Source organism: Aulonocara sp. 'chitande type north' Nkhata Bay, linkage group LG23 (genome assembly GCF_057382095.1).
Source record: "Aulonocara sp. 'chitande type north' Nkhata Bay isolate Kocher_YH1m ecotype deep benthic linkage group LG23, A_spYH_male_GT1.1, whole genome shotgun sequence".
Lineage (NCBI taxonomy): Eukaryota > Metazoa > Chordata > Actinopteri > Cichliformes > Cichlidae > Aulonocara > Aulonocara sp. 'chitande type north' Nkhata Bay.
In genome coordinates, this window is record NC_141365.1 from 31,611,320 (window position 1) to 31,636,880 (window position 25,561).

At 40.6% G+C, this 25,561-nt stretch overlaps 1 protein-coding gene across 2 annotated transcripts; it reads right to left on the reverse strand.

Annotated features, from left to right (window-relative positions):
* Positions 1–1,072: 1,072 nt before the first annotated feature.
* On the reverse strand, positions 1,073–25,055 carry LOC147302215 (uncharacterized). 2 transcript variants are annotated; one of them, XM_086282719.1, is made up of 10 exons: positions 24,889–25,055; positions 23,233–23,378; positions 11,482–11,563; positions 11,109–11,244; positions 10,568–10,770; positions 10,305–10,441; positions 10,002–10,143; positions 9,629–9,910; positions 3,805–9,283; positions 1,073–2,435 (listed from the first exon to the last, which is right to left on the reverse strand). In XM_086282719.1, exons 1-10 carry the CDS (start codon positions 25,012–25,014, stop codon positions 2,419–2,421), a joined length of 6,750 nt encoding a protein of 2,249 aa, XP_086138845.1. In that variant the 5' UTR covers positions 25,015–25,055; the 3' UTR covers positions 1,073–2,418. The 2 variants fall into 2 exon arrangements, with proteins under 2 accessions (XP_086138845.1, XP_086138846.1); XM_086282720.1 differs by lacking the exons at positions 11,109–11,244; positions 11,482–11,563; positions 23,233–23,378; positions 24,889–25,055 and having other exon boundaries at positions 10,305–10,333; positions 10,426–10,441; positions 10,568–10,765.
* Positions 25,056–25,561: the final 506 nt, after the last annotated feature.

Consider the following 25,561-nt stretch of genomic DNA (forward strand, 5'->3'; position numbering starts at 1 on the left):
GAGTCTTCTTGAGATGTTTGACTCCTTAATTGGCAAATTGCCACTTTATTAGGAGCAACTATCCAACTACTTGTTAACACAAACCTCTAAGTGGCCAGTCACAACAACTGAAAGCCATGTCGATGGTCAAGATGCCTGCTGAAAGATGAAAGGTGATTTAAAGGACAATGTGGCACTGTTGTTGGTGCCAGGCTGTTGTTGATGTAACGGTTATAGGCAATATTGTCTTGATACACTTTGAGACCCTGATTATTGCTGCTGACCATGTCCGTTCCTTTATGACCACAGTGTACCCATCTTCTGATGGCTGCTTATAAAAGGATAACACATCATGTTGTCATTATCATCTCAAACTGGTTTCGTGAACATGACATTGAGTTCACTGTATCCCTACAGTTAGTAGTTACCAACAGAGCACCTCTGAGGAGTAGTAGAACAGGTGATTTACATCATGGATGTATTGTGTAACTCCATCATGTCAATATGGACCAAAACCTTTGAGGAATGTTTCCAGCTTGTTGAATATGTGCCATGAAGAATTAGGACAAATCCGAAGGCAGAAGTTCAACCCACTACTAGAAGGTTGTTGGCCCTGCGACAGACTGGCGACCTGTCCAGGGTGTACCCCGCCTCTCGCCCTATGACAGCTGGGATAGACTCCAGCGCCCCCCGCAACCCTGAAAAGGATAAGCGGAAGCGAATGGATGTATATAATTATTGTAGATGAGGGTCATATCACTATAAGCCAATATCTTACTAGGCTGTTCTGACCATGACAGTCTGCAATATGATTTATTGCATAGCCATGTTACGTACCACTCTGTAGAAACACACCTTTGAAACACATGAAAATATTTGAAACTTTAATATTAACATGGGCTTAAAGGCATGCAAAAAGGTAAAAATGATACTATAATTCCATTCAGGACATAATGTAATATTTTCTTTACCGTCTGTGTCATATTTTTATCCAGAGCAGTAAAGTATTTCATTTCATAATTATGGAGGAAGCAGTTCTTTCCTCTAATTTAAAGGCAATATGTCTCGCATATATTAGACCAGCAGAATCAACACGATTTGAAATAAGTTTTATTTTTTTTCTTCAAGAACAAAATATAAACCCAGCTCCAATATCCCCTTATATAATTAGCCATTGAAACTCTTCAAATATTTACAAAAGATAGAAAATAAAACAAATAAATATAACCTGCTGCTGCTTGAGAAAAGACTGGTTTGGCCTCCCAGTAACACTTTAAACTGTTTATTCCTGCCGCTTCTGTTTCTCTCTGAAGGAGAAGATTCATCCTAATAAAGAAATCAAAAATGTCTCTGTGGTTTAAAAAAAAAAAAAAAAAAAAAATTACGATTACATGATTAAATAGAAGCCAGAGGGTCAGTTCCTGAACTGTCAGGGAATTACAAACAAACTATGATAAAGAACCAAATCCAACAATAAATTAGTGGGATACTGGCAAATTTTGGTGGGTCTCAGTTATTGCTTGGTTCAGTTTTCCAGATATGATTGAAAATGAAGCAATTTCTTTATATCATACAGTGTTAAAGAACATGAGCAGCTTTTTATGTTGCAAAAAGAGCAAAGAATATTGAATTCACTGCCAAAAGAAAACCAAAACATAAAACTTTTAACTGATTAAGAGATTGGTGAGCACTGACTCCTACTGGTTGCTCATGGTAAGGTCAAGCAGCTTAGACCTAATCAACCACATTTTTTAATAAGAAATACAATTAGTATTTAAACAAGAAATATTCAATAAAAACTTCTCAAAGAGGACTTTGATACCACAATCTTACAACTTTAGAGATTAGACTCTGTCTAAATTAGCATGTTAAATCAGCATGAACTTGCAAAGGATTCTTTCACTGTATATTCCCACCATTACCAGTCAAGGGTGGGACAAATTAACTGAGAAATTTTATGAGAAGAGTGCAAAAAGCAAATAATATTTTATGGCTTACTGTGAAAAATATGTATCCTTATTACAGCAACAGCCTTGTCAGTTTATTTGTTTTTTCACAGCTTTCAACAGCTTTCATTGTCTTTAACCCACAATGCTTAGCGTCCAAACCAGGTATAACAGCTGGAAAACAGCATGGCAATTCCAGAGCAGGCACTTCAGTATCTCTCCTTCTCACAAACTGACTGGGATTCAGTTCAGTAGCTGTTTGCACTGATTGGCTATTAGATCAGGCTGCTCTCGGGCCTTACTCTTTAGAAACACCCCACAGCAGAAATCCGGTAAGCCTTTCAGTTCTTGCTGTGCATCTCCAGATGCACGAGTCTTTGCACAGAGTAACAAGCAAGCCATTCAGAGTGCACTAATCTGCTGAGGTACAATCCATCCTTGGGCTCCATGTAGGTCCACAGGTGTTGTATCCCAAGCCTCAGTTCTTTTCACTTCAATTAAACACGATGCCTTAAAGTTACAAAGAGGAGGAAAGAACAGGAGAGAGAAAATTATGTTAGAATCATAAAATAATGTTATCCTACAACATCCTGGCCTTACAATAACTACATAAAGCACCATGCAGCTCTTTATAAAAAACAAACAAAAAAAAACCCCTCACAAACTTAAATCAGCCTTGGGAAAAAAGCCACTTAAATAAATACATACATACATATTAGGGCTGCAACAATACTCGTATCGATATTGAACCGTTCGATACAGTGCTTTCGGTTGGCAACTGCCTCAACGCTACCCGAACCTCTCCCACCCTCATTCAGATCTGGCGTTTGGAACCATCTTAGTTTTCATGTGACGCATTACCCTGAAGGTAATGGCGTCATGGACAAAACTAAAACAGTATGTCGGATGTGCCACGCACGTGTTGACGCCGTCCAGCCCCACGCACGGGGGCGATCCGTGGTAACTCGTTAACGGAGATTTGCCGCGTTATGGCATTAATGTCATTTTAACGAGATTAACACTGACAGCACTTGTGGGAACACAACGAATATGACTGCACATTTACGCCGACATCATCCTAGTGCAAAGACAAATGGAAGCAGACAAAAACAACAAGCACGCATGCTACACGCTTTACCCCGAGTCATTTAAACAGCCGTTATGGGGACCTGATATGTTTAATATGCTGCTGAGAGTATACCCCAGAAAAAGCGTATAGTATAGCTTTTATTTTGGAAAGAGCCATTTCTCTGTAATAAACTCTCTTTTCCAAAGATTTTTTAAAATTATTTTGTTGTTTCAGCAACATTAAATTTAAAAACTGTACTACTGAGTTAAAATATATATTTATAATTTTAATAAATGACAAATTAAAAAGGCATGAATATTTTTTTGTATCGAAAAAAATATCGAACCGAACCGTGAATTTTAATAATACTAAACATACAGAGGGCTGTTAAAAAATAAAAATAAAGTTTACCCAGGTCATTTTTCTTTAAGTCAGTTTACTAAAAGTGAGTGATAGTGTCAGCTGAACGCAAGAAAAGTCTTACGGCTCTGTCACTCTAATATATATAAATAAATTCACATATTTGAACTTTGGCATCAATAAAACACAAGAAACATTATTAGAACACACCTCACACCCACAGCACCTCTTTTCAATTATACCATTTAGATAGACAAACTCATTTGTTCTACTCTTTAAACACTTGTCTGTATGTGCAGCAGACTGTTATGACTATGCACAGACTGTTTATAAACTTCTGCACTGAAAAGCATGTTTCTCTTTCACCATTTTTTACTGATTTGGACCACTATGTATTGCATAAAAACTTAAGAGTATGATTTCCATCAGTAGCCAAGACAGCTTACTCACCCTCGTCATCGGAGTCAAATCCAAAGAGGTCTGAGCATTTCTGCAGCTGGCGATGACTCTGCAGTTCCTCGACACTGTTGAACGTGGCAAAACAGTTGGCACATCGTTGTCTCTGCACGGCTGATGTCAAACAGGCCTGCTCTAAATCGTTGCTCATCTGAGACACCAGGACAGACAACGCATCCTTCCTTCGTTTTGGCATGGTGATGTACTTCTCATCCAGGTATGCTGTAGGCGGCAGACGCATGTACGGCTTTTTGCTGTACTCTGCAAGAGTGTTCTTGCACACAGAGGCCTTTGTGTCTTCAGCGTCACCTGACATCTGTCCATTTGTTATCACAGAGTATCCAGGTCCATTATTTGTAGCCTGTGCCGTTTCTGCAGAAGGTTTCTCTCCATCACCCACTGGGCTCCCATCAGTCATCGCTTTGGCCTCAGCAAGCGGTTGCACTTCAGATTTAGACTTTGCAGGCTTCTTAGATGCTGACTGAGCCGCATTGTCTTTGCGATGTTTCTTCACTGTCTTTGCGTCATCTTTCTGAACACGCTTTCGCTTCTTATCTGCTTTACTGGGGTCTAGGGCTTTCTTTCTCTGGGATTTTTCCTTATTTGTTACCTTCGGCTTGCTTCCTTCAGGCGCAGCAGGTAGACAAGTCTTTTCATGTAGGATGTCACAAGTAGCAGCAGGTGTGGAGGAAACTGAGCTGTCTAATGGTGCAACTGAGTCTTCTTGCTTTCCTTTTCCCTCCTCGTCAACAGGAGCAGATTCTGCCGAGTCACCCTTTTGCTGAATGCATTTTGACTTTGCCGTCTTTTTCTCTTTAGACATTTTGCTGCGATCTGCTTTGACAGACTTTTTGTTCCCTCTTTTGTTAATATTTTTGTGCTTCTTATTTACATTGCCTGAGTGTGAAGAAGCAGTTCGAGTAGTCTTCCCTTCTTTTGTTGCTATTGATTTCTTTGACCTTTTCTCCCTTTTTAGTTTCTGCACTTTCTGTGGTGTGGGTTGAACACCTGAGCCGTTAGCTGGCACAGAGTCACAGGAGCCATTGTGTGTCGCATCTGTGTTTTTCACCTTCACCTTTCCCTCATCAGCAGAACTTTCTGCTGCTCTGGCCTCAACGTGTGGGACTTCCGATTTAGACTCAACAGTTTGTATTAAGGCTGGTTCTCTAGTCTGGGAATCCCTCCTGACAGTCTCCGTGTTGACTTCATCATTTACCATCTTGTGCTTCTTTTCCTTGTTCGAGTCTGAGGAAGCAGTCCTTGTTTTTTTGTCTTCTTTTATAACAAGTGATTTCTTTGATTTTTCCTCTGTTTTTAACTTGCGTGCCTTCTCAGTGGTGGGAGGTACGTTTAAGCAGGGAGCTGGGACAGAAAGCTCTGAGTCACTAGTAACCTTTTTAGTCAAGTCTTTGTTTTCCACCTTTACTTTTACTTCATCATCAGCAAAACCTTTTACTGCGGCTCCTTTGGCCTCGACTTGTGGGACAGCAGATTTGGATGTGGCATGGCTTTTTAAGGCAGGTTTTGGGTTTTTCTTCAAAGTCTCATTGTTGTTACTGTTTGCAATCTTCTTTGTCTTCTTGAGATCTGAAGGTGCAGAATGATTTTTAATTTTAACCCATCTTCTTAGTGACCTGTATTTTTTAATTCCAGAGTTGGTGATGCCTGATGGTTTTGAACTGTTAAATGATGAAGACTTTAGTTGGACATAATTCCTTCTGATCTCCTTGCCCACCAATTTCTTCAATTTGCTGGTTGACATGGCTCTACGTTCGCCTCCATCTTGGACCTGCTGACTTTTCTCTTTGTTTAGCTTGTTACTCTCCATTGCACTGACAGCTTTCTCTTGAAGCTGGGCAGGGCTCTTCTGAGCCTTGGCCATTGCAGTTTTTTCTTTCACCATTTCACCCTTTTGACCAGCGTTAATCTTTTCATCATCCATTGCATTATTTAACTTGGGTGGTCGACCTCTTTTTTTAGGACCTTTTGTGTTTACTTTGATTTGTTTTTTCTGCTTCGGGTTATGCCTCACTTTGCTGCTGTGTTTTAACAATGATGATGAGATAACTTTGTGAATTTTGGGAGCCATCAGGGCTGTACTTGTTACTTGCCCTTTTCTCAAATTATGCCTTAATCTATTACTTGAATCAGTAGGCTGTGCAGAGGTTTCCTTGTTGGAAAGACTCTTCAATACATTTGAATTCTTGCTCTCGTTTTTCTTTTTCAACTTCTGTTTTATCAAAGATGATCTGCTGATGGAGAGAGGAGCAGCTTTATCTTGTATTCTTACCAACAACTCTTGACTTGCCTGTTCTGGTAACTTTAGTGCAGTCTTCACACTCTCTGTCTTCTTTGCAGCGGTGAGACTATCTGGCAAACTCTGCTGCTGCCTCCCAGCTGATGCATCATCAAGTTTGTCGCCTGTTTGTGCATTTGTGTTTTTGTCTGAATTAGTAGATTTTGAAGCATAGTGTTCTCTTTCATGAAGGTTCAGTGCCCAAAGACAAATAAATAAATGAGAGCATCCAGGGAGGCAGCACACTGCCTGCAGTGGACTGTGCTTCCTGGCATGGCGTCTCATTTCCATTCCGCTTTTGAACCTGGCAGTACAACCCTGATGAAGGCAAGGATGCCTTGGACTCCATCTGTGTCTTTCAACATGATGTTGAAAATGTTCGAAACTCCATAAAACCCTCATGCAAATACTACATTTATTGTTTCCGACATGGAACGCCAGTTCTAAAGGTTTCAGCTCACCGTAGTGATCATCGAGTGCATGGTATAGAAGTGCAACACGGTTCTTTGAAATGTCAGTAAAAAAAGAGCATCCATCTGCGGGACAGCTAATTTTCTCTTGGGGCTCTGTATTTTTTTCTGTAACAACTTTCCAAATTTGTTTTGTAGCTTTCACCTTTAATTTATCTTCTGTGGAACAGGCCAACTTTTTGTTTGCTGCAGAAGAGCCTATATTTGCATCTTGTTCAAGTATCTGCATAGCTTCCACATCCTTTTTCTGTCTGTTAAATTCCTTCTTTTTGTCGATATGCCCATTTACTTTGTGAACAGGACTTTTACTATTAAGGTGCTTAGACGTGTTATGTTTCTCTTGTGAAGATGAACCATCCACAGGCTTGTCATTGGATCTTAATTTTCTGCTTTCAGGTGGTGGGCTTACTGATGTAGGACAGGCAGTTGATTTCCTTGGTCTCCCCTTACTCTGACTCCCAGAAGATGTGTTTGCCATCTTAGCTTTGGGTTTAAGTGTTGAGACATCTTTGGTGTCAGGCACCCCATTTTCTTCAGCTTTAATCCTCTTTAGCTTCTCTATATGATCAGACAGGTGCATCATGGCCTGGAGGTCATCCGTGAATACTTTTCCACAGAACATGCACTCATCTTTACGATAATGGAACATTGCATGTGCCACAACACGAGTTCCCTTGAAATCCTTTTTGCAGAAGGTACAACAGTACTCCAACTTGGATTCCTCCGATTCTTGTGGCGTTTCCATAAGTTCGCTGTTCTCCCATGTATCTAAACTGCCATCCTGAGTTTGCACTGTCCCATCAACTTCCAAGGCCTCCTGTTCTTGTAAAGAGCAGCTGGAGGTAGTCCGTATATTTTGAGGATTTTTAGGTTTACTTCCAACTCTAGAGTCTTTGGAGGCACTATTGGTTGGAGTTCGCTCTTTTTCATTCTCCAGGTCTTGAGTAAGGTGCCCAGGGGGAAGATCAGTCACCATCTCTGTTACTAGTGTTAGCGAAGATATGTCACTTATACTGTCATGGTCTGTACATGAAGCCTCAATTTTGGTTAACTTCCTTAGAGCGGCTTCATTTCTTCCCCAACTTGAGTCACTTTTACAAGGCACATGTCCTCTTGAATCTTTAGGTGAAACCGTTGTGAGATCTATCACAGAAACATCGCTTTTGCCTTCTTCACTCTCGGTCTGGAAAGAGTTAAGTTCTTGTTCTCTATCTTGACACTGTGACTGTGCACGATCAGCATTCCTAGACTTGGAAGCAATCCCTTTATTGGAAACTGGGTGGACTTTGTCAGTAACTTTCTTTTTCCCTGATATTAAAGTCTGAGAAACTTCAGTTTTTGAGACATCTTTTGCTGTTGGAGCTTTGCCTAAAACCGTGGATTTCGAGGCAATAGTAACTTTCATTTCAACAGTGGGCTCTTCACAGGCCTCTTCTGCTGAAGCAATGGTGGAAACTTCGCGGATTTCATCTAAACGTGGAATTTCTGTTGATGCTGAAGACGCTGTGGTATCTCCCATTTCAGAAGCTGACTTCTCAGAGAGCTCTCTTACTGAAGATATCTTTCCTGAGACAGAAGTCTGAATTTCTCCAACTGAGGACCCTCTATGTTTAACTGCTGCTGCTGGAAAGCCAATTGTATCCTTTGTCTCAGTGGCAGGTTCTCCACAAAGCGGATCTTTTGGAGGGCTACCGTGCACAGATGACCGTGTGATTGTGGATACTGAGCTGTGAATATTCAGCCCATTTCCTTTTCCTTTTTGCCGCCTTGCATAACAATGCAACTGCTGGACAAATATGGATGGATCCCGTGCTCTGAGAATCACCTTGTTACGATGCACAGTCTTGACGAGTGGTGATGTTGCAGGAAGCTTCACAGTAGGTTTGTAAAGAAGCACTTGTGGGAACCCTCTCTTTCGGTTGCAAACATCTTCATTAAACGCACCCACAAGTTCATTGTCTGGTAGCGAAAGTTCCAGAATTACTTGTGGAGGAGAATCTGGTTTAGAACAATCCAAAGAAAACCCTTTCTGGTATTTAATGTCTTCACTTTCATTTAACTGAAGGTTCACTGAAGATTTGTGTTTGGCATGGTTCCTGATACGACCCGTTTCTGATCTGAGAGATGATCGATGGTGCTTGTCATGTTTTAACCCATGTCTTTTGACCTTCAGGGGAACGTTCTCTTCAAGAGTTCCCGAGTCTTCTAGGAGCCACTTTGGTTTTCTAATTCTCCGTTTTGGGAGATTCTTTTCAGACAACCGTGTAATGCGTCTATGTTGTTCGTAAGCTTGGCCTACACTGTCCCGTATTCTGTCTAGCTGCCAAAATGAGCGCCTCAAAGGTTCAGCAGATCTTTCTTTCAAAGGTCTTGACCCCTGGTTGCCCTTCTTCTTTGCACTGTGATCAACATTTACTGGTGTTTTTCCTGTGCCCATCCTTAGTCTTTTTGATGCAGCATTCGTATCCTCTTTATGATGCCGCTTTTTAGCTTCTGCCTGAAGTACACTTTTACTTCCTTTCTGACATGCCAACACACTTGATCGGAAAGCAGAGTCTTTGGTGCAGTAGTTTGAAATCCATTTGTCCTCCATGATTTCTTCAAGAGCAGCACTAACCACTTTCTCATTCATCAGCTTCAAACAGTTGGTCCTCAAAGCAATGAGGTTCCAAAACTCTGGATCAAAATACAGATCCTTCTTCAAGACCTGAGAAGAGAACAAAAGAATGAAGTCTTTTAGCACCATTTCTACACACATGGATAATTTTCTAATTACTACATCTGACACTGTGATTTAGAACTTTGTAGACTTGTATTTTAACCACTTAGCTATTTGCAAGCCATTCAACTACTGGAAGACAAGGATTTCTTCTTATAGCTAGCTTTTATGACAATAAATAGAAGTAGGAAGAAGAAACAGAATAGTGCAAATTTATCAGATACAGGAATATATTTATTTCCACAAGTGAAATGTCTATACTACTAAGACTTTACTTTTCTTAAAATAAACTTCAGTCTGTTAATATATACACACAAAAAAAAGATGCCCAACCTGTAGCGTTTCAAAGCGAACATTATTTCCAATAGAGCTGTACTCTGCGTCGTACTCTTGATCAGGATGCATGTAAAGAAGGTAGACCATCTTGTAGGACTCAACAGTGCGCTCCAAGAAGAAGACGAGAAGAGCACACGCCCGGCATACCTCCAGATCATTGTGTAGCAGGCCGGCAATGGTTTTGTAGATTAGTGATTTCGTGAGGGTATCACAGGGAAGACAAGACTTCAGTGCATTAGCACAGAGCTCCACACAAAGCTGGATACCATCGTCTCCAACCTAATGAGATATAAACAAAGGAGTTAAATATTCATCTCCATGAATATATATATAATATTATTATAGTTAACGTGTTATTATATGGTCTAACTTCTTGCAGTATGGATCTGATGAACGGGAAGATCGAGTTGACATTAGTGGCAGACAGCATCAGCTGGCGAGTCTCCTCTAGAAGAACTTGCTTGGATGTGTTCAACCGAGTATGAAGTTTAGTCCACAAGAACACAAGATCACTGCAAAGGGGGGGAGAAAGAAGTAAAATCTGTTCTTGATAATAAGATGTAGGGATGTAAACATTGCATTAAAAATAACTCGCCTGCTGTAATATTTGTAGAACAGCCCTCACTTAGAATAAATTTGAAAAAGTTATTTGTTTATAATACTGTTTACTTACCACAAATAGTACATATCTCCCCTCCAGAGCTGCTGGGACAGAAAGGCTGTGATGAGAGCTAACAGTAACTCATCCGTTTCTTCAAACTCCAAGTTACAGATGATGTGCACTGCATTTTTACCATTAAGATCCGCAACCTAAAAAACATTGGAAAATGACTTCTAGTTCAGGCAAGTCTTAGTAAAGACGTATATAATACAAGCATGTCCACAGAGTAAGTTTACACGGAAGGAAAAAGTATTTTATTACTGCACTCTACCCACCTCTTTATGTAGACAGTCATGCTGTGAAGTTTTGTAAAGCCACGTGAGGTAGACCTGGAGGAAGAACAAGTGTTGTCCTGTGTTGGGATGCCGAGCACAACACTTAGCCAGGGCCATAGCCTCAGCAATACGCTCACAGGATAAAAGGTAGCGCACGCGAAGCTCAAAGAACACCGGCAGCTGAGAGCTGATGTATCCATCCACTGAAGGAAAGCCAAGTCAGAACAGAGTTTTACTTTGTATGAGAACAACCAGTGATAGATAACACAGTTTTATGTTAGACAACCTGCAGACAGCATTAAGAATTTACAATGGCCTCTGGAGGAGCAGAAGCCTAACTTTCCTCCATTCAGCAAATGAAATGGTTGATTTCTGACAGAACATGAGAAATTATTATTAATTAAGAAAAAAAAAACAAAGTATGGTATTATAAATTTTTCTTTTAATTTTTAAAAGACAGCTGATTAAAATTTAAAGGTAGCTGGTGTGTTACAGTTACTCCAGTATTAGCATTTCTACAAATAATAACTACATCACTGACCGTCATTCTGAGGTAAACTGGACTCGCTGAGGATTGCCTGTACGGTCGGGTTGGCCCAAGGCCCGCCGCCCTGAACCAAACGCTCCACCTGAAGTAAGTGAACATTCTGGTGCTTTGCAAGAGCCAAATAACATTCCTGGAGGAGAATAAAGAAAAAACACAAAAGTGTCTTAATTGCGCTATCGTGCCACAGAGTACATAAAAGATGGGACCACAAAATAACTTTTTAGGTACAGCAGCAAAGGTCTAGCCCAAATGATGGAGTGCCCTGACAACAAAATATGCAGTGAAATGAATGATAATGAACATAATCAGATTTGACAAACATGCATTCACTGTTCTATTGGGAAGATAATAAGCTCTTTATTCTCACCTGGAATGTATCAGTAAAGTGTTTCAGTGGCTCCTGATAGAAGTCGTTCTGGTCAAAGAAAAGCAGCAACTCAAAAACACTCCTGTGGAGAAATCAAAGGAATAAATGCTCATTTCCAAGCTACTTTAAAACTTAAATCTGGATATTCCGAGTAAACTAGCTATCTGTGTGGCTCTAAGGAACTCTGTTATTGAGGGACGTGATGAACTATAAAGGGTTGATGGATATATTTAGTAGGGGTGCAACGATACACAAAATTCACGGTTCGGTTCGATACTTTGGTGTCACGGTTCGATATTTTTTCGATACAAAAAAAATGTTCATGCCTTTTTAATTTGTCATTTATTAAAATTATAAATATATATTTTAACTCAAAAGTACAGTTTTTAAATTTAACCCTAACCCTTGTGCGTGTTTTTTATTTTGACAGCGAATGCGCACCTGCGGACCACTTATGTGCAGCCCTGGTTATTTAGCTCGTCATATTGCAGCCACAGAAATTCTTTTGTCCATGAAACCATAAAGCTGCACTTTCTTTTTGCCTTATAGTCTGATTTGTCATAACTTTTCTGTTTTGTGGTAAGCTTTTCTTTGGCTGTCACTTCTTCACCCTGACCTGTCTTATTTGGCTCAGCAGAACTGAAATATAAATCCTGCTGCTTTTACACACACACTCACATAAGCTCAGCGATTCTCTGCGCGATCAACCTCTTACATGTTTAAGCTTGCTGCGGGAGATTTCACTTGTCATGTTTGCGTAGTAAGCTAACGATTAATAAGACGATGTCAGAGGAATTGGTGCGCAAATTATCATCACTCACAGATCAGTGCTGTCGCTCTCTAATCAAATCAAATCAAATCACTTTTATTGTCACATCACATGTGCAGGCACACTGGCACAGCACATGCGAGTGAAATTCTTGTGTGCGAGCCCCACAAGCAACAGAGATGTGCAAACACAACAACACAAACGAGCAAAATACAAGAATGGCACGATTGCAAAGTGAAAGCAAAAAAACAAGCGCAAATTCAAACGCGATTTCAATATGTCACATATTGACAGTGGCTCATCGATGCCAATGACATAATTACCCAGCTACATTTCTGAAAGAATGCAAAAGCATTGACATATATTTTTCCTTCCTACAATAGCCCGACGGGCAGGGAAGAGATAGATTTTGGTAGCCCGACTGAAAGAAAAAATCGCTAGCTCCAGGACGTCGGGCTAGCGATATTGCAAGCCCTGTATCTGATTGAGGAATCACTCATCTTTGGAAAAGAGAGTTTATTACAGAGAAATGTCTCTTTCCAAAATAAAAGCTATACTATCTGCTTCTTCTGGGCTATAGTCTCAGCAGCATAAGGAGAATCATGTGCTAACAGCTGTCTAAATGACTCGGCTAAAGTTAGTTAGTTGTTTTTGTCTTTGCACTAGGATGATGTCGGCGTAAATGTGCAGTCATATTCGTTGTGTTCCCACTAGTGCTTTCAGGTTAATCTCGTTGAAATGACCTTAACGCCACAACACGGCAAATCTCCGTTAACGAGCTACCGCCGATCGCCCCGTGCATGGGGCTAGACGGCCAACACTTTAACGAGCTAACTGCACTAACACACTAGTTCCCACCCATGTAATTGAGCATTGCATGGCACATCCAACATACTGTTTTACTTTAGTCCATGACTCGCTTACCTTCAGGGTCATACGTCACATGAAAACCAAAATAATTCCAAACGCCAGATCTGAATGAGGGTGGGGGAGGTCCATGTTGCAAGGAGAGCTTAACTTCTGTCTTGCTAGCTTGCCCTGCGCTCTTCCTTCTGACTATGCTGTCTGTGTTGAGCGCTCAGTGGATCTGCGCTCGACAGTGCAGCCTAGGCGGAGTAGTCGAACGCAGATTCACTGAGCGCTCAACACAGACAGCATCGTCAGAAGGAAAGTTGATAAAATAAATTACAAATGTTGTATTGTTCGATACATATGCGTACCGAACCGAAAGCACTGTATCGAACGGTTCAATATCGATACGAATATCGTTGCACCCCTAATATTTAGGTCAGTGACCTGGCAGCATGTTAATGCTTTCTTTGGCTTGCAAATTTGCTTATGAGCAAAAATAAGCAATGAAAACAATTTTTACTTCACTTCCATAAAAGCTGCCACCAAACACCCATAATTAAGATGCTGACATCTACACTGAAACTAAGGAACTACAAAGGATTTTCTGTATTTTAACTTCATATGTGGCTAATTTTTAATTAATGGTTTTTATCAATAGTGTGTAACGTGTCACGTTATGTATGTGCATTTTCAAGAGCCTTTTAAACAAGGCCCGCTTCTGAAATGATGAACAACTCAAAAGGAGGAATTGCGAGTATTATGCAAACATTAAAGCTTTTTCAGCAATTTAAGATGGATGTCTGGCGGTACTTTTTAACTGTCAATTAGATCAGTAATAAGCCTATATTCTTACAATGCTTTGGTACTGCAAGGGTGATAAAAGCTTCCCAACAAGTGTTAGACTAGTTGGGAATAAGTGTGGAAAAAAAAATGTGTGAAAACGCCAAAAGGGAAATCATCTTTGTGAGAGCTTTTTAGTCGTGTCAACCTACTTCACCAGTTACGGATACCTCAAAAACTACAAACGTGCAGAAAACGCCAAACTGCCGACCCTTTGCTGTTAGCTCTCTCCATGCCACATTTGCTCCCAAGCTAGCAGCTGGTGCACTGCTGCTGATGTGTGATGTAGTAAAACACTGAACAGTTAACTGAAAAGATCAGCCTGTTGTCACCAATTTAGCTTTTGGAACATATCCGGCTGAGTTATCAAATTGGTACATCCCTAGTGTCAATATATTAAATTTTGACTTTGTTGAGCATAGAGATGCCACCAGAGCAGATAAGTTTCAATACCAAATGTTGAAAACTCAGTGGTAACTGTATTTATTAGGGGTGCAACGATATTCGTATCGATATTGAACCGTTCGATACAGTGCTTTCGGTTCGGTACGCATATGTATCGAACAATACAAAATTTGTAATTTATTTTATCAACTTTCCTTCTGACGATGCTGTCTGTGTTGAGCGCTCAGTGAATCTGCGTTCGACTACTCCGCCTAGGGTCGACAGTGCAGCCTAGGCGGAGTAGTCGAACGCAGATTCACTGAGCGCTCAACACAGACAGCATCGTCAGAAGGAAGAGCGCAGGGCAAGCTAGCGAGACAGAAGTTAAGCTCTCCTTGCAACATGGACCTCCCCCACCCTCATTCAGATCTGGCGTTTGGAATTATTTTGGTTTTCATGTGACATATGACCCTGAAGGTAAGCGAGTCATGGACTAAAGTAAAACAGTATGTTGGATGTGCCATGCAATGCTCAATTGCATGGGTGGGAACTAGTGTGTTAGCGCAGTTAGCTCGTTAACGTGTTGGCCGTCTAGCCCCATGCACGGGGCGATCGGCGGTAGCTCGTTAACGGAGATTTGCCGTGTTGTGGCGTTAAGGTCATTTCAACGAGATTAACCTGAAAGCACTAGTGGGAACACAACGAATATGACTGCACATTTACGCCGACATCATCCTAGTGCAAAGACAAGTGGAAGCAGAAAAAAAACAAGCAAGCATGCTACTAACTTTAGCCGAGTCATTTAGACAGCTGTTTAATATGCTGCTGAGAATATAGCTCAGAAGAAGCGGATAGTATAGCTTTTATTTTGGAAAGAGACATTTCTCTGTAATAAACTCTCTTTTCCAAAGATGAGTGATTCCTCAATCAGATACAGGGCTCGCAATATCGCTAGCCCAACGTCCCGGGGCTAGCGATTTTTTCCCAGTCAGGGTACCAAAATCTATCTCTGCCCTGCCCGGTTGTTCAGTCTGACGTCACTAGCCGTGTCTGGGTCTAAACTCCGCTGCAGGTCCATATATCAAACGATCACTATGGCATTACTGAGAGTTGAAAAACTGTCTAAAGTCTTTCATCTTTAATAAAATGATCAGCGTTCTGCTCTACCAGGTGTAACAATTGAGTTTAACATCCAGGCATCCATGAAAACGGAATTTATGACATTTAACGGAGTTAGAAGTTACCAGGGAGTTAGCTCGCTAGCTTCTATCTAAATACAATATAGCATGTCCTGACTGCGGGGTTTTGGAAACAAATTAAAACGTACAGCTCTGCTATCACTTCCAGCATAAATGAAGACAGCAGTGACGTTTGTAGGGTTACTGAAGTTGGACTAGCTGGTATATAATGATGTGCTACGTGACCGCTAGCGACACAGCTATGTTAGCATAATATAAACAAGCTAACTTTTTTTCCACTCGATAAAAGTTAACGTGAGTGTTCTCGGTGGTCAGGAACAAATGTAATCGCATGGCAGGATGCTGTAAAAGGACCAAACTTTAGCCAGGAGAACAACTGAGATAATCCATCCACAATACGAGGTTAGTCATTCATATACTGCTGCATGGGCTGGGCTGCAGTTACATCCTAAGGTTTTAAAAACTGAGCTTAAATAAATGATTAGCGGTAATAAAAGCCGAGGGAGGTCAACAGGGATCACTGACTGTTTTAGGAGCTTTTTGAGATTAAATAGAAGAAAATACATAACATTAAACATGTTAACAACACAAAAGCCATATTAAATGCAGACTACTTTAGACCCGGAAGTAGGATTCGTCGCGTCATCACTGAACAACCGGATTGTAGGAAGGAAAAATATATGTCAATGCTTTTGCATTCTTTCGGAAATGTAGCTGGGTAATTATGTCATTGGCATCGGTGAGCCACTGTCAATATGTGACATATTGAAATCGCGTTTGAATTTGCGCTTGTTTTTTTGCTTTCACTTTGCAATCGCGCGAACTGTGTATAGAGAGCGACAGCACTGATCTGTGAGTGATGATAATTTGCGCACCAATTCCTCTGACATCGTCTTATTAATTGTTAGCTTACTATGCAAACATGACAAGTGAAATCTCACGCAGCTTAAACATGTGAGAGGTTGATCGCGCAGAGAATCGCTGAGCTTATGTGAGTGCGTGTGTAAAAGCAGCAGGATATATATTTGACTACGATGACCTTCACAGACAGATATATAATTTAGTTCTGCTGAGCCAAATAAGACAGGTCAGGGTGAAGAAGTGACAGCCAAAGAAAAGCTTACCACAAAACGGAGAAGTTATGACAAATCAGACTATAAGGCAAAAAGAAAGTGCAGCTTTATGGTTTCATGGACAAAAGAATTTCTGTGGCTGCAATATGACAAGCTAAATAACCAGGGCTGCACATAAGTGGTCCGCAGGTGCGCATTTGCTGTCAAAATAAAAAACACACACAAGGGTTAGGGTTAAATTTAAAAACTGTACTTTTGAGTTAAAATATATATTTATAATTTTAATAAATGACAAATTAAAAATGCATGAACATTTTTTTTGTATCGAAAAAATATCGAACTGTGACACCAAAGTATCGAACCGAACCGAACCGTGAATTTTGTGTATCGTTGCACCCCTAGTATTTATGTACCGTAAGTACCACAAACAGTATAGATATCACGTAGGGTTGTCAGATTAGAGTCATTTATTTACAACACTATTTATACCAACAGTGCCATCTTTGCCTCTTCCAAATGACAACTTCACACAGGATTGCTGCAAACTTCAGTGCTGTGCCATTTCACATCATCCCTAATAACACCTAGGAATGCCATATCGTATATTGCTATAGCAATATCATGAATTTATCGTCTCCGTTATGCATAACAACAACACTAGCCCAGGCACGTTTGAGAGCAGGAGCTGCATGTCAATCTCCGATCATAATTCCGTACCTGAAAATTGAGTTTCTTCAACAACCTCCAACAAAGCACAAGTTCGCAAAATATGCAAGAAAACTATTTCTGTGAAAACAACATATGTATTTTGTAGGGGTGCAACAATACTCTTACTGATATTGAACCATTCGATAAAGTGCTTTGGGTTCTGTACGCATATGTATCAAACAATACAAATTTTTGTTTACTTTATCAACTTTTCTTCTGATGATGCTGTCTGTGTTGAGCGCTCAGTGGATCTGCGTTCGACTACTCCGCCTAGCCTGCACTGTCGAGTGCAGATCCACTGAGCGCAGCGCAAGCTAGCAAGACAGAAGCTAATAGGGCTGGGTATCGTCACTGATTTCTAGAATCAATTCGATCCACGATTCGATTCAATTCGATTTGATTCAATTTCATTCGATTTGAATCTGGGAAATTTTGACAGTCAGAAATATTATAATTCAGATCAATACATTTGCATATTTTTGTATCTATAAAAAGGAAGCTGACACACACAAGACTTTATCAAATGTGTAAGCATCATAGCAGATGCCTTTGTGTCAAAGTAGCTGAAGATAAAACACAGAAAAACATGAAGGTGATTTTCCTGGCCTGGGATTTTATAAAAATATTCTGCAGTACATCAAAAACGAGAGAAAATCATTAATCAACTTATGAACATTACCTCTGATGTTACAGCGGTTTTATGGCTAAGCGTTTTGCATAATTTTAAAAAGTTTAAATTTTTTCAGTATTGAACAGCAGAAATTAGGTTTTCTTTTCGGAAGTATGTAAAAGGAAAAAAAACAGTGGCCGACAGCCTGTAAACACCGGTAGACTTGTGCGTAACAAGCAAGTGAATAATGCAGAAAAAAGATTTTAGACGGGAAACTGTTCTTGAAGTACAGAGAGAGAGAAAGCGCTGCATGAAGTGTGATTTTTATTGTGGTGGAAGCAAAACAGTAAAAGTCAGAGTGAATTCATGACGGTGTTTATGTGAAGCGTAGTTTGGATCTTCTTTTGCTGCTGGTTCAGTCAATAATGTTTGGAGAGAGATAAAAACTAACAGCTTTAGAATAAGCACAAAAAGGGCGTAAACACAAAGCGCGGACCCGCCGACAGATCAGAATCAGCGACCTGTCGGCTCTTTCAGCCCCGACCGTGTCTGTCCCGTCGGGTGAGAAAGGCGACATCTCACTGATTCTGATCTGCGGTCCGCGCTTTGTGTTTACGTCTTTGTGTAGAATCCGTGTTCCTGCTCTCATTCACTGTTTTAGCTGTTTGGTGGTTGTTGACATTTTGTGGGGTTTCACCTGAGGTTCTGGCATTTCGGGCAAAATAAATTCATATTAAAAAAATCGATTCCAGAAGCCAGAATCGATTTTAATCGATAAATCGATTATAAAAACCCACCCCTAGAAGCTAAGCTCGTTGCAACATGGCAACTGCCTCAACGCTACCCGAAATAGAACCTTCCCCACCCTCATTCAGATCTGGCGTTAGGAACTATCTTGGTTTTCATGTGAAGCTTGAAAACCAAGATAAGCCGCGTTATGGACAAAAGTAAAACAGTATGTCGGAAGTGCCACGCAATACTCAAATGGTGGGAACTAGAGTGTTAGTACAGTTTGCTCATTAACGTGTTGACGCAGTCCAGCACCACACATGGGGCGATCCGCGGTAACTTGTTAAGAGAGATTTGCGGCGTTATGGTGTTAATGTCATTTTAATGAGGTAAACGCTGACAGCACTAGAGGGAACACAACGAATATGACGGCACATTTACGCCGACATCATCCTAAATGGCCTGTATTTGTATAGTGCTTTACTAGTCCCTAAGGACCCCAAAGCGCTTTACACATCCAGTCATCCACCCACACATTCACACACTGGTGATGGCAAGCTACATTGTAGCCACAGCCACCCTGGGGCGCACTGACAGAGGCGAGGCTGCCGGACACTGGCGCCACCAGGCCCTCTGACCACCACCAGTAGGCAACGGGTGAAGTGTCTTGCCCAAGGACAAAACGACCGAGACTGTCCAAGCCGGGGCTCGAACCAGCAATCTTCCGATTACAAGGTGACCTCCCAACTCTTGAGCCACGATCGCCCAAAGACAAGTGGAAGCAGACAAAAACAACAAGCACGCATGCTACAAACTTTACCTGAGTCATTTAAACAGCCGTTAGGACATGATTCTCCTTATGGGGACCTGATATGTTTAATATGCTGCTGAGAAATATAGCCCAGAAGAAGCGTCTAGTATAGCTTTTATTTTGGAAAGAGCCACTTCTCTGTAATAAACTCTCTTTTCCAAAGATGAGTGATTTCTTGATCAGATAGATTTTTTTTTTTATTATTTTGTTGTTTCAGCAACATTAAATTTAAAAACTGTACTTTTGAGTTAAAATATACATTTGTAATTTTAATAAATGACAAATTAAAAAGGCATGAACTTTTTTTGTATCGAAAAAATATCGAACCGTGACACCAAAGTATCAAACCGAACCATGAATTTTGTGTATCGTTGCACCCCTAGTATTTTGCCACTTGAAGCAAAAATCAATAGACACACTATCGACTACAATCAGACTACAAAGGAGAAGATACTAGCAGAAGGTATGACCCAATGTAAACAGCTGACTCCAGAGCATCACTTGAGCACATGCTAGTTGCACTACATATGACAGGAAGAGCAAATGGAAAATGGAAGTTACTGATGCCGCTACATGGTGGAAAAGCAGGGCTCTAAGCAGCTGAGTGTAAGTGTTAAGGAGTTATTTTTATGCTTTTACTTAAAAACACTACCCAGGCTACGTTGTAGCTTACATTTGACTTGTGCTACTGAGCTGTAATACTGCTGCTGTCACCAAGTGGCAATAGAGTCACACTTCAAATTAGGCAGTGTGTCAACAATGGCAAGCTCATTGGAAGAGAAGGATGGAAATGGCCCTTCATTTACTTACACTTAAAAATGCCACCGCCTGCAAGCTGAGAGTAGCAATAAAACAATTTTTATATATCACCTTTTTTTTTCTATATTTCAAGAAATATAATTATTCTAATAATTTTCTTGAAATACTAGAGCTGTGCGATATGACCAAAACCTCATATCCCGATATAAGATATTTATCCTCCCAACAACGTGGGGGAAAGCCTGTTTTAACGTTTGAGTCTAAGGTTTATTTTGAGCACCTGACGGCTCTTTTTTTGCTTCTCATCCATAAACTCTCTCCATACCTTTTCACATGATTCTTGCATAGGTGGTAGACGAGGTTTGTCGTGTTTGAGTCTGAGGTGCGGACCGGTTTCCTGCATAATTCGCATAGTACAGTTTTCTGCTCTGTGTCACACTTTTCATAACCAAACCATGTCCATGCTACAGTGGTAGCCCCTCATTTAGAAATAAGGTCTTCGATTTGTTTTGATTGGTCCTTTTGTTTCTCATTATTTCAGTTTATTTTGAAAAATCTCAAAAGGACCTTCAGCTTTATTGTGAAAGGTTTATGTGGAAAATAAACAAGCAGACGGCGGAGCTACACGCTGGCTTTACCGTAGTTGTTGCTAACAACAATGCGTAAAAACAGTCGTTTATCCGTCTGTAGTGTGGTTATTTTCAATATAAGAGAAAGAGAGAACTTTAAGAAATTAATAGAGCCACTACAGTGACCATCAAAAAGAGGAAAAAATATTGCCGTAAACAGCAATATTTACGGCACCACGACACCACGAAGCAAACGATAGCGTAATATGAAACGATAGACGTTTTCATATCGTCACTTAATGTATATCATTATATCAAAGTGCCCTATGAAATACCACGATAACATTTGAGGCTCTGTTTCACACCCTTACTAGACAGGCAGGCACACAGCCCCTTCCCCTCACTAGCAGCTGAACACTTGGAACAGCAAACTGATACCCTGGTCTTAATAGGAACTTTGTGAGGTCAGTAAGGCTCCTATTTCAACAATACTGAAGTATTAAACAGTTATCCTAAATGTTAATTTGGCCTGTACACACATTAACCTTTGATTTTTAACTATTAGCAATTACCCATATTATTTGTCTGCCAAGCTATCATTAAGGAACTGGCTTATGGCTAATAATAAAACAGTAATATTAATGCTATCAGCACTTCCCATCTTTAACATTAACAGTGGTTGTTTAACGAGATAACAATTATTTATGTCTAAAAATGTTTCTCTTAAACTAGAAACTGAGAAAAGTCTATAGCAGCCAGACAGAAATGGCAGCGGTCCACCATCAATATTTGATCACTAGGAGAATAGGAAATGAGCAGGGCTCCAGCTACATGTGCACAAACCAGTGCTCTTCTAATCATTATTTAAAAACAACTATGCCTCTTAATTTTGTCTCTTTTCCTTCATTTGAAGATGGCACTGAGTTAATTTATAAGCTATTTAAGCAGGAGAAGAAAATATAATCAGAAGGACTGACTACTCCAAAACTAAAAAGAATTAATTAAAAACCCAGAGGAAACAATCAAAAGATGAGGCTAATATTTATTGTGTATTTTAGAGCCATTTCAAACCTTTGAGTATGAAAGGAAGTGATTAGATTATATTTTTAATGACTCATGATCATGTGTGACAATTCGCACTGTGTGAAACACTGCCCACACACAAAGTGAAATTAGTCTGTCAAGTGCAGCAAACACTGCACCAGCAGACCACACGCCTGTGCAAAATGTGGTCACACACTGCTCAGGTCAAGTGCTTATTATGTCAGTTTAAGCCAATACAGCTGAGATCCAATGACAAATTTCTAGATACAAGTCATGCAGAGCTGCATTAGCACAAGCTGCTGTTAGCTTTCTTACTTTCCATCTTGGTTGTACTGATAAGACCAAAATCACGTCGTTCTTATCCCCATAACAGTGTATATCACAACATAGTGTATTTTCCGTAAATCAAGTCACTGGTTTATTTAATCACCAAATTGAAAGTACTATTTCTTTATTTTTTTACATTCAAATTAAATAATCAAAAATGTAATAAATTACAAGGTGCTATCCCTTAGTGACACAAACTAAATGACCCCACGCAGTCACGCAAAAGCCTCCTGAGGCCCCCCGGCTATCATTACTGGTCTTGTATGATCGTCAGGAAACTAGCCTGTCTACGAACATCGACTGAAGAGTGTGCAGTCTTAAATGACGCGCTCCATTAAGCTCATACAAGGATGTGCTGTTCGGTTCATCCACATATCCGTTGGCGCAACGTGGTATGCTATGTTGCAAATTTCCTCCAATACTTTGGTCTGACGCGTAATATAAACGAGGCAACTCTACTTGTGAGAAGTGTTTTCAGCTGGGCGTAGTGTCCCTGGAGTCGAGTACTCTGACCAATGTGTGAAAACATATATTTGGCCGCTAGTATATTTATGAGTCTTTATTATATGGCGTACTGCAGAGAAAAGCCTGTTCTAGAGTTTGCGTATGAGGTTTATTTTGAGCACCTGGCAGATCTTTTTTTCTTCTCATTTGTAAATTCTCCGTAATCTTTTACATGATTGTTGCATAGGTGGTAGAAGGGGATTGTTTCTGTGGTAGGGACGGGTTTTCTGCTCCGTGTCAGACTTTTCATAACCGCACCATGCCCATGCTACAGAGGCAGCTGTGTCGTTAATAAACAATTCAACTTTGTGTCCAACTATGTGTGTCTGGCTTTGTCTACATTACAAGCAAAACTATCCAGAAAAGAGGGATGTTTGGGAAACAAAGGTGCTGCTTTCCTCTGACTTATATAGTGTAAGTACGAGCTACAACAGCACTTATAAATAATCCAGACTACTTATAAGATAAGAAAACTTCAGCCTGGAAACAACCAAAAATCACAGCAAATCTGTGAGAGGTATTTAGATCAGCAAAGACTGAAAGCAACCTTTTTAGGTAGGACTGGGTACTTACAAAGCCAGGCTACTGAGTGTGCGGAGCACGTGATCACAGTTTGACGTGAAGAAGGATGAGGCTTGCGCAAAATAGCAGAGAGCAATCTCAAGGATCCTGAGCTGAGGCAGGAGCACCTGCCAGCGAGAGGCGTACTCCTCCACCAGCTGCAAAGACAAAAACAACATCTAAACAAAAGTACAATACAAAGTGCAATTGCACAGCATCTCTATGGATATGGCATTTTTAAAGGTTTTGAGTGCAAACGCAAGTACACTGCTGATGCTTCTAATCGCACTCGATTACAAAGATCTGTTTATATCATGTTATACTTTAGATCTGTGTGTTTTGGACAGCTACCTAGATTATTTTTACTTGAACATGTACTACAGGCCCATCACGAAACAATATCTGTTTACAGTTGACCTATGACATCCTAATCCTTATGTTGCCCTCTAATGGTGGAAATCCAGCTCATCTCCAGTGGAACGCAGTGAAGTGTTAACCCTCAGCCAGTGTTTAGTTTGGCCACAGGTGTCAAACTCCAGACCTCGAGGGCCAGTGTCCTGCAGGTTTTAGATGTTTCCTTCATCCAACACAGCTGATATAAATGGCTAAATTGCCTCCTCAATATGTCTTGAAGTTCTCCAGAGGCCTGGTAATGAACTGATCACTTGATTCAGGTGTGTTGACCTAGGGTGATATCTACAACCTGGCCTGGAGTTTGACACCCCTGGTTTAGGCCCTCATCCAACTGCAACAATTAGTTCCCTACTAAGCTAAATGTAACCATGTTAGCAAAGCATGACAGCCCGAGTCTGGCACCTTCTTTATGAACAACAAACTCAATACCATGTGTGATATCATTTTAAAATATGTGGTGCAATAATTACTTCTCATTTTGTTATACTCCCAAGCTCTAGCACCCCAACTTCAGCTCCAAAGAAATCAAGTCAAATTACATATGCCTATGCGTCACGCGTTTAATGCTTACTTTTAAAGTTTGGATGGCTTACAGCTGGGATTTGTCAACAGGAAGTAGTACGCCTGGCTATTTCTAGTGTCAGTAATTGGGCAAACATGATTTTATCTCTCTGTTGTTAACAGTGCAGGGTTATTAGTTACTGCCATTCCAATGCGCTTTTGCATAAGATGCAACCACTGTGAGACCATTTAGTGATGGCAGGAATTATTTTCCCACTGCTGTGAAAGGTGGGCTGTAAAACAAACGCCCGACAGCACAGGATAACAAATATTAACCCAATTTCAGCGTAATCGCTGCCAAAACGTAGTGTAATCGTGCAAAATCCTGACCAGCGGGTAGTTAGTAAACATTCAGCGTACAACCATGCTAACTTGCAAGAAAATTCTGGGCTAGCTGGCTCATACGATTAGCAAAGTCAGCCTGAAATCATGCACTGTCACTAAATCACTGCTTAAGTGGCTCGCATGTTTTGCTAAAATCGTGTGTATGCGGGCTCGGATTACTTGACACGCTGTTTGTCACGCAAATATGCTTGTTTTTAAAGCGACTACTGCTAGTTAGCTAAATGATAACGGGCTTAGCCGCTAATGCTAGCCGTGTGTAACTAGTAGTTCTGGGGGAGGGGAGTCGGCTAACATATATGCTTATCTTTGACAACAAGCACGCCGCTAACTTCAGCTACGGCTCCATACCTTGCAAAAGTCAAAGCAGAACGCTTCGCTGTCGCCTCGGAGTTCATCGCTTGAGTAGCGGCTAAACAAAGTCTGCAATTGTTTTTCTAGACCCTCTAACTCGTACACACTGCTCTCCTCCGCCATACTGCCTGTCTAGCCTCGCTCGTAGCAGCCAGCACACAACACATACATCGCCACAGTCAACGACTTGCATTGACAGCGCTGATTGGATACCGGGAGCGTGAAGTGACGCGCTCATTTACTAGACCAGCACGCGCCGATGGGAGGGCGGGATGCCTATGACAACTTATAGATGCCCAGTTACGCTATCTTCCCGGTAATTACGGTGCTACCAGAACACCATTACATGCGCCACAAACCACATGGCGAACACAAACATGACTTAACATTTGCGTTCACGTCCCATTTATAAGCTTGGAAAAAATTATTGTGCATTTGAACTGGTCTAACTTAAGTTTTGCTCATATACAATTTTTTACACGTCATAAGATAAGATAGCATTTATTAGTCCCATTACTACTATACAACAATAGAAAAAATGTAAAATATACAAAGTAAAATAATTATAATTTCAATATACAATGATACAATTTGACATTTTTTAAAGATTAGTCAGAGGCGTGTGTAGAAGGGGGGCGTGAGGTGGCACAACCCCCCCCCCCCCCCACCC

Coding starts and splice junctions, on each gene's coding strand:
- LOC147302215 (XM_086282719.1), bottom strand. CDS start 25,014: ATGGCGGAGGAGAGCAGTGTGTACGAGTTAGAGGGTCTAGAAAAACAA. Junction 11,564..23,232: donor ACACTCAGTAGCCTGGCTTT/GTAAGTACCCAG, acceptor ATTTCTCCACAG/GAGTGTTTTTGAGTTGCTGC. Junction 10,771..11,108: donor CAGTTTACCTCAGAATGACG/GTCAGTGATGTA, acceptor GCTTTCCTTCAG/TGGATGGATACATCAGCTCT.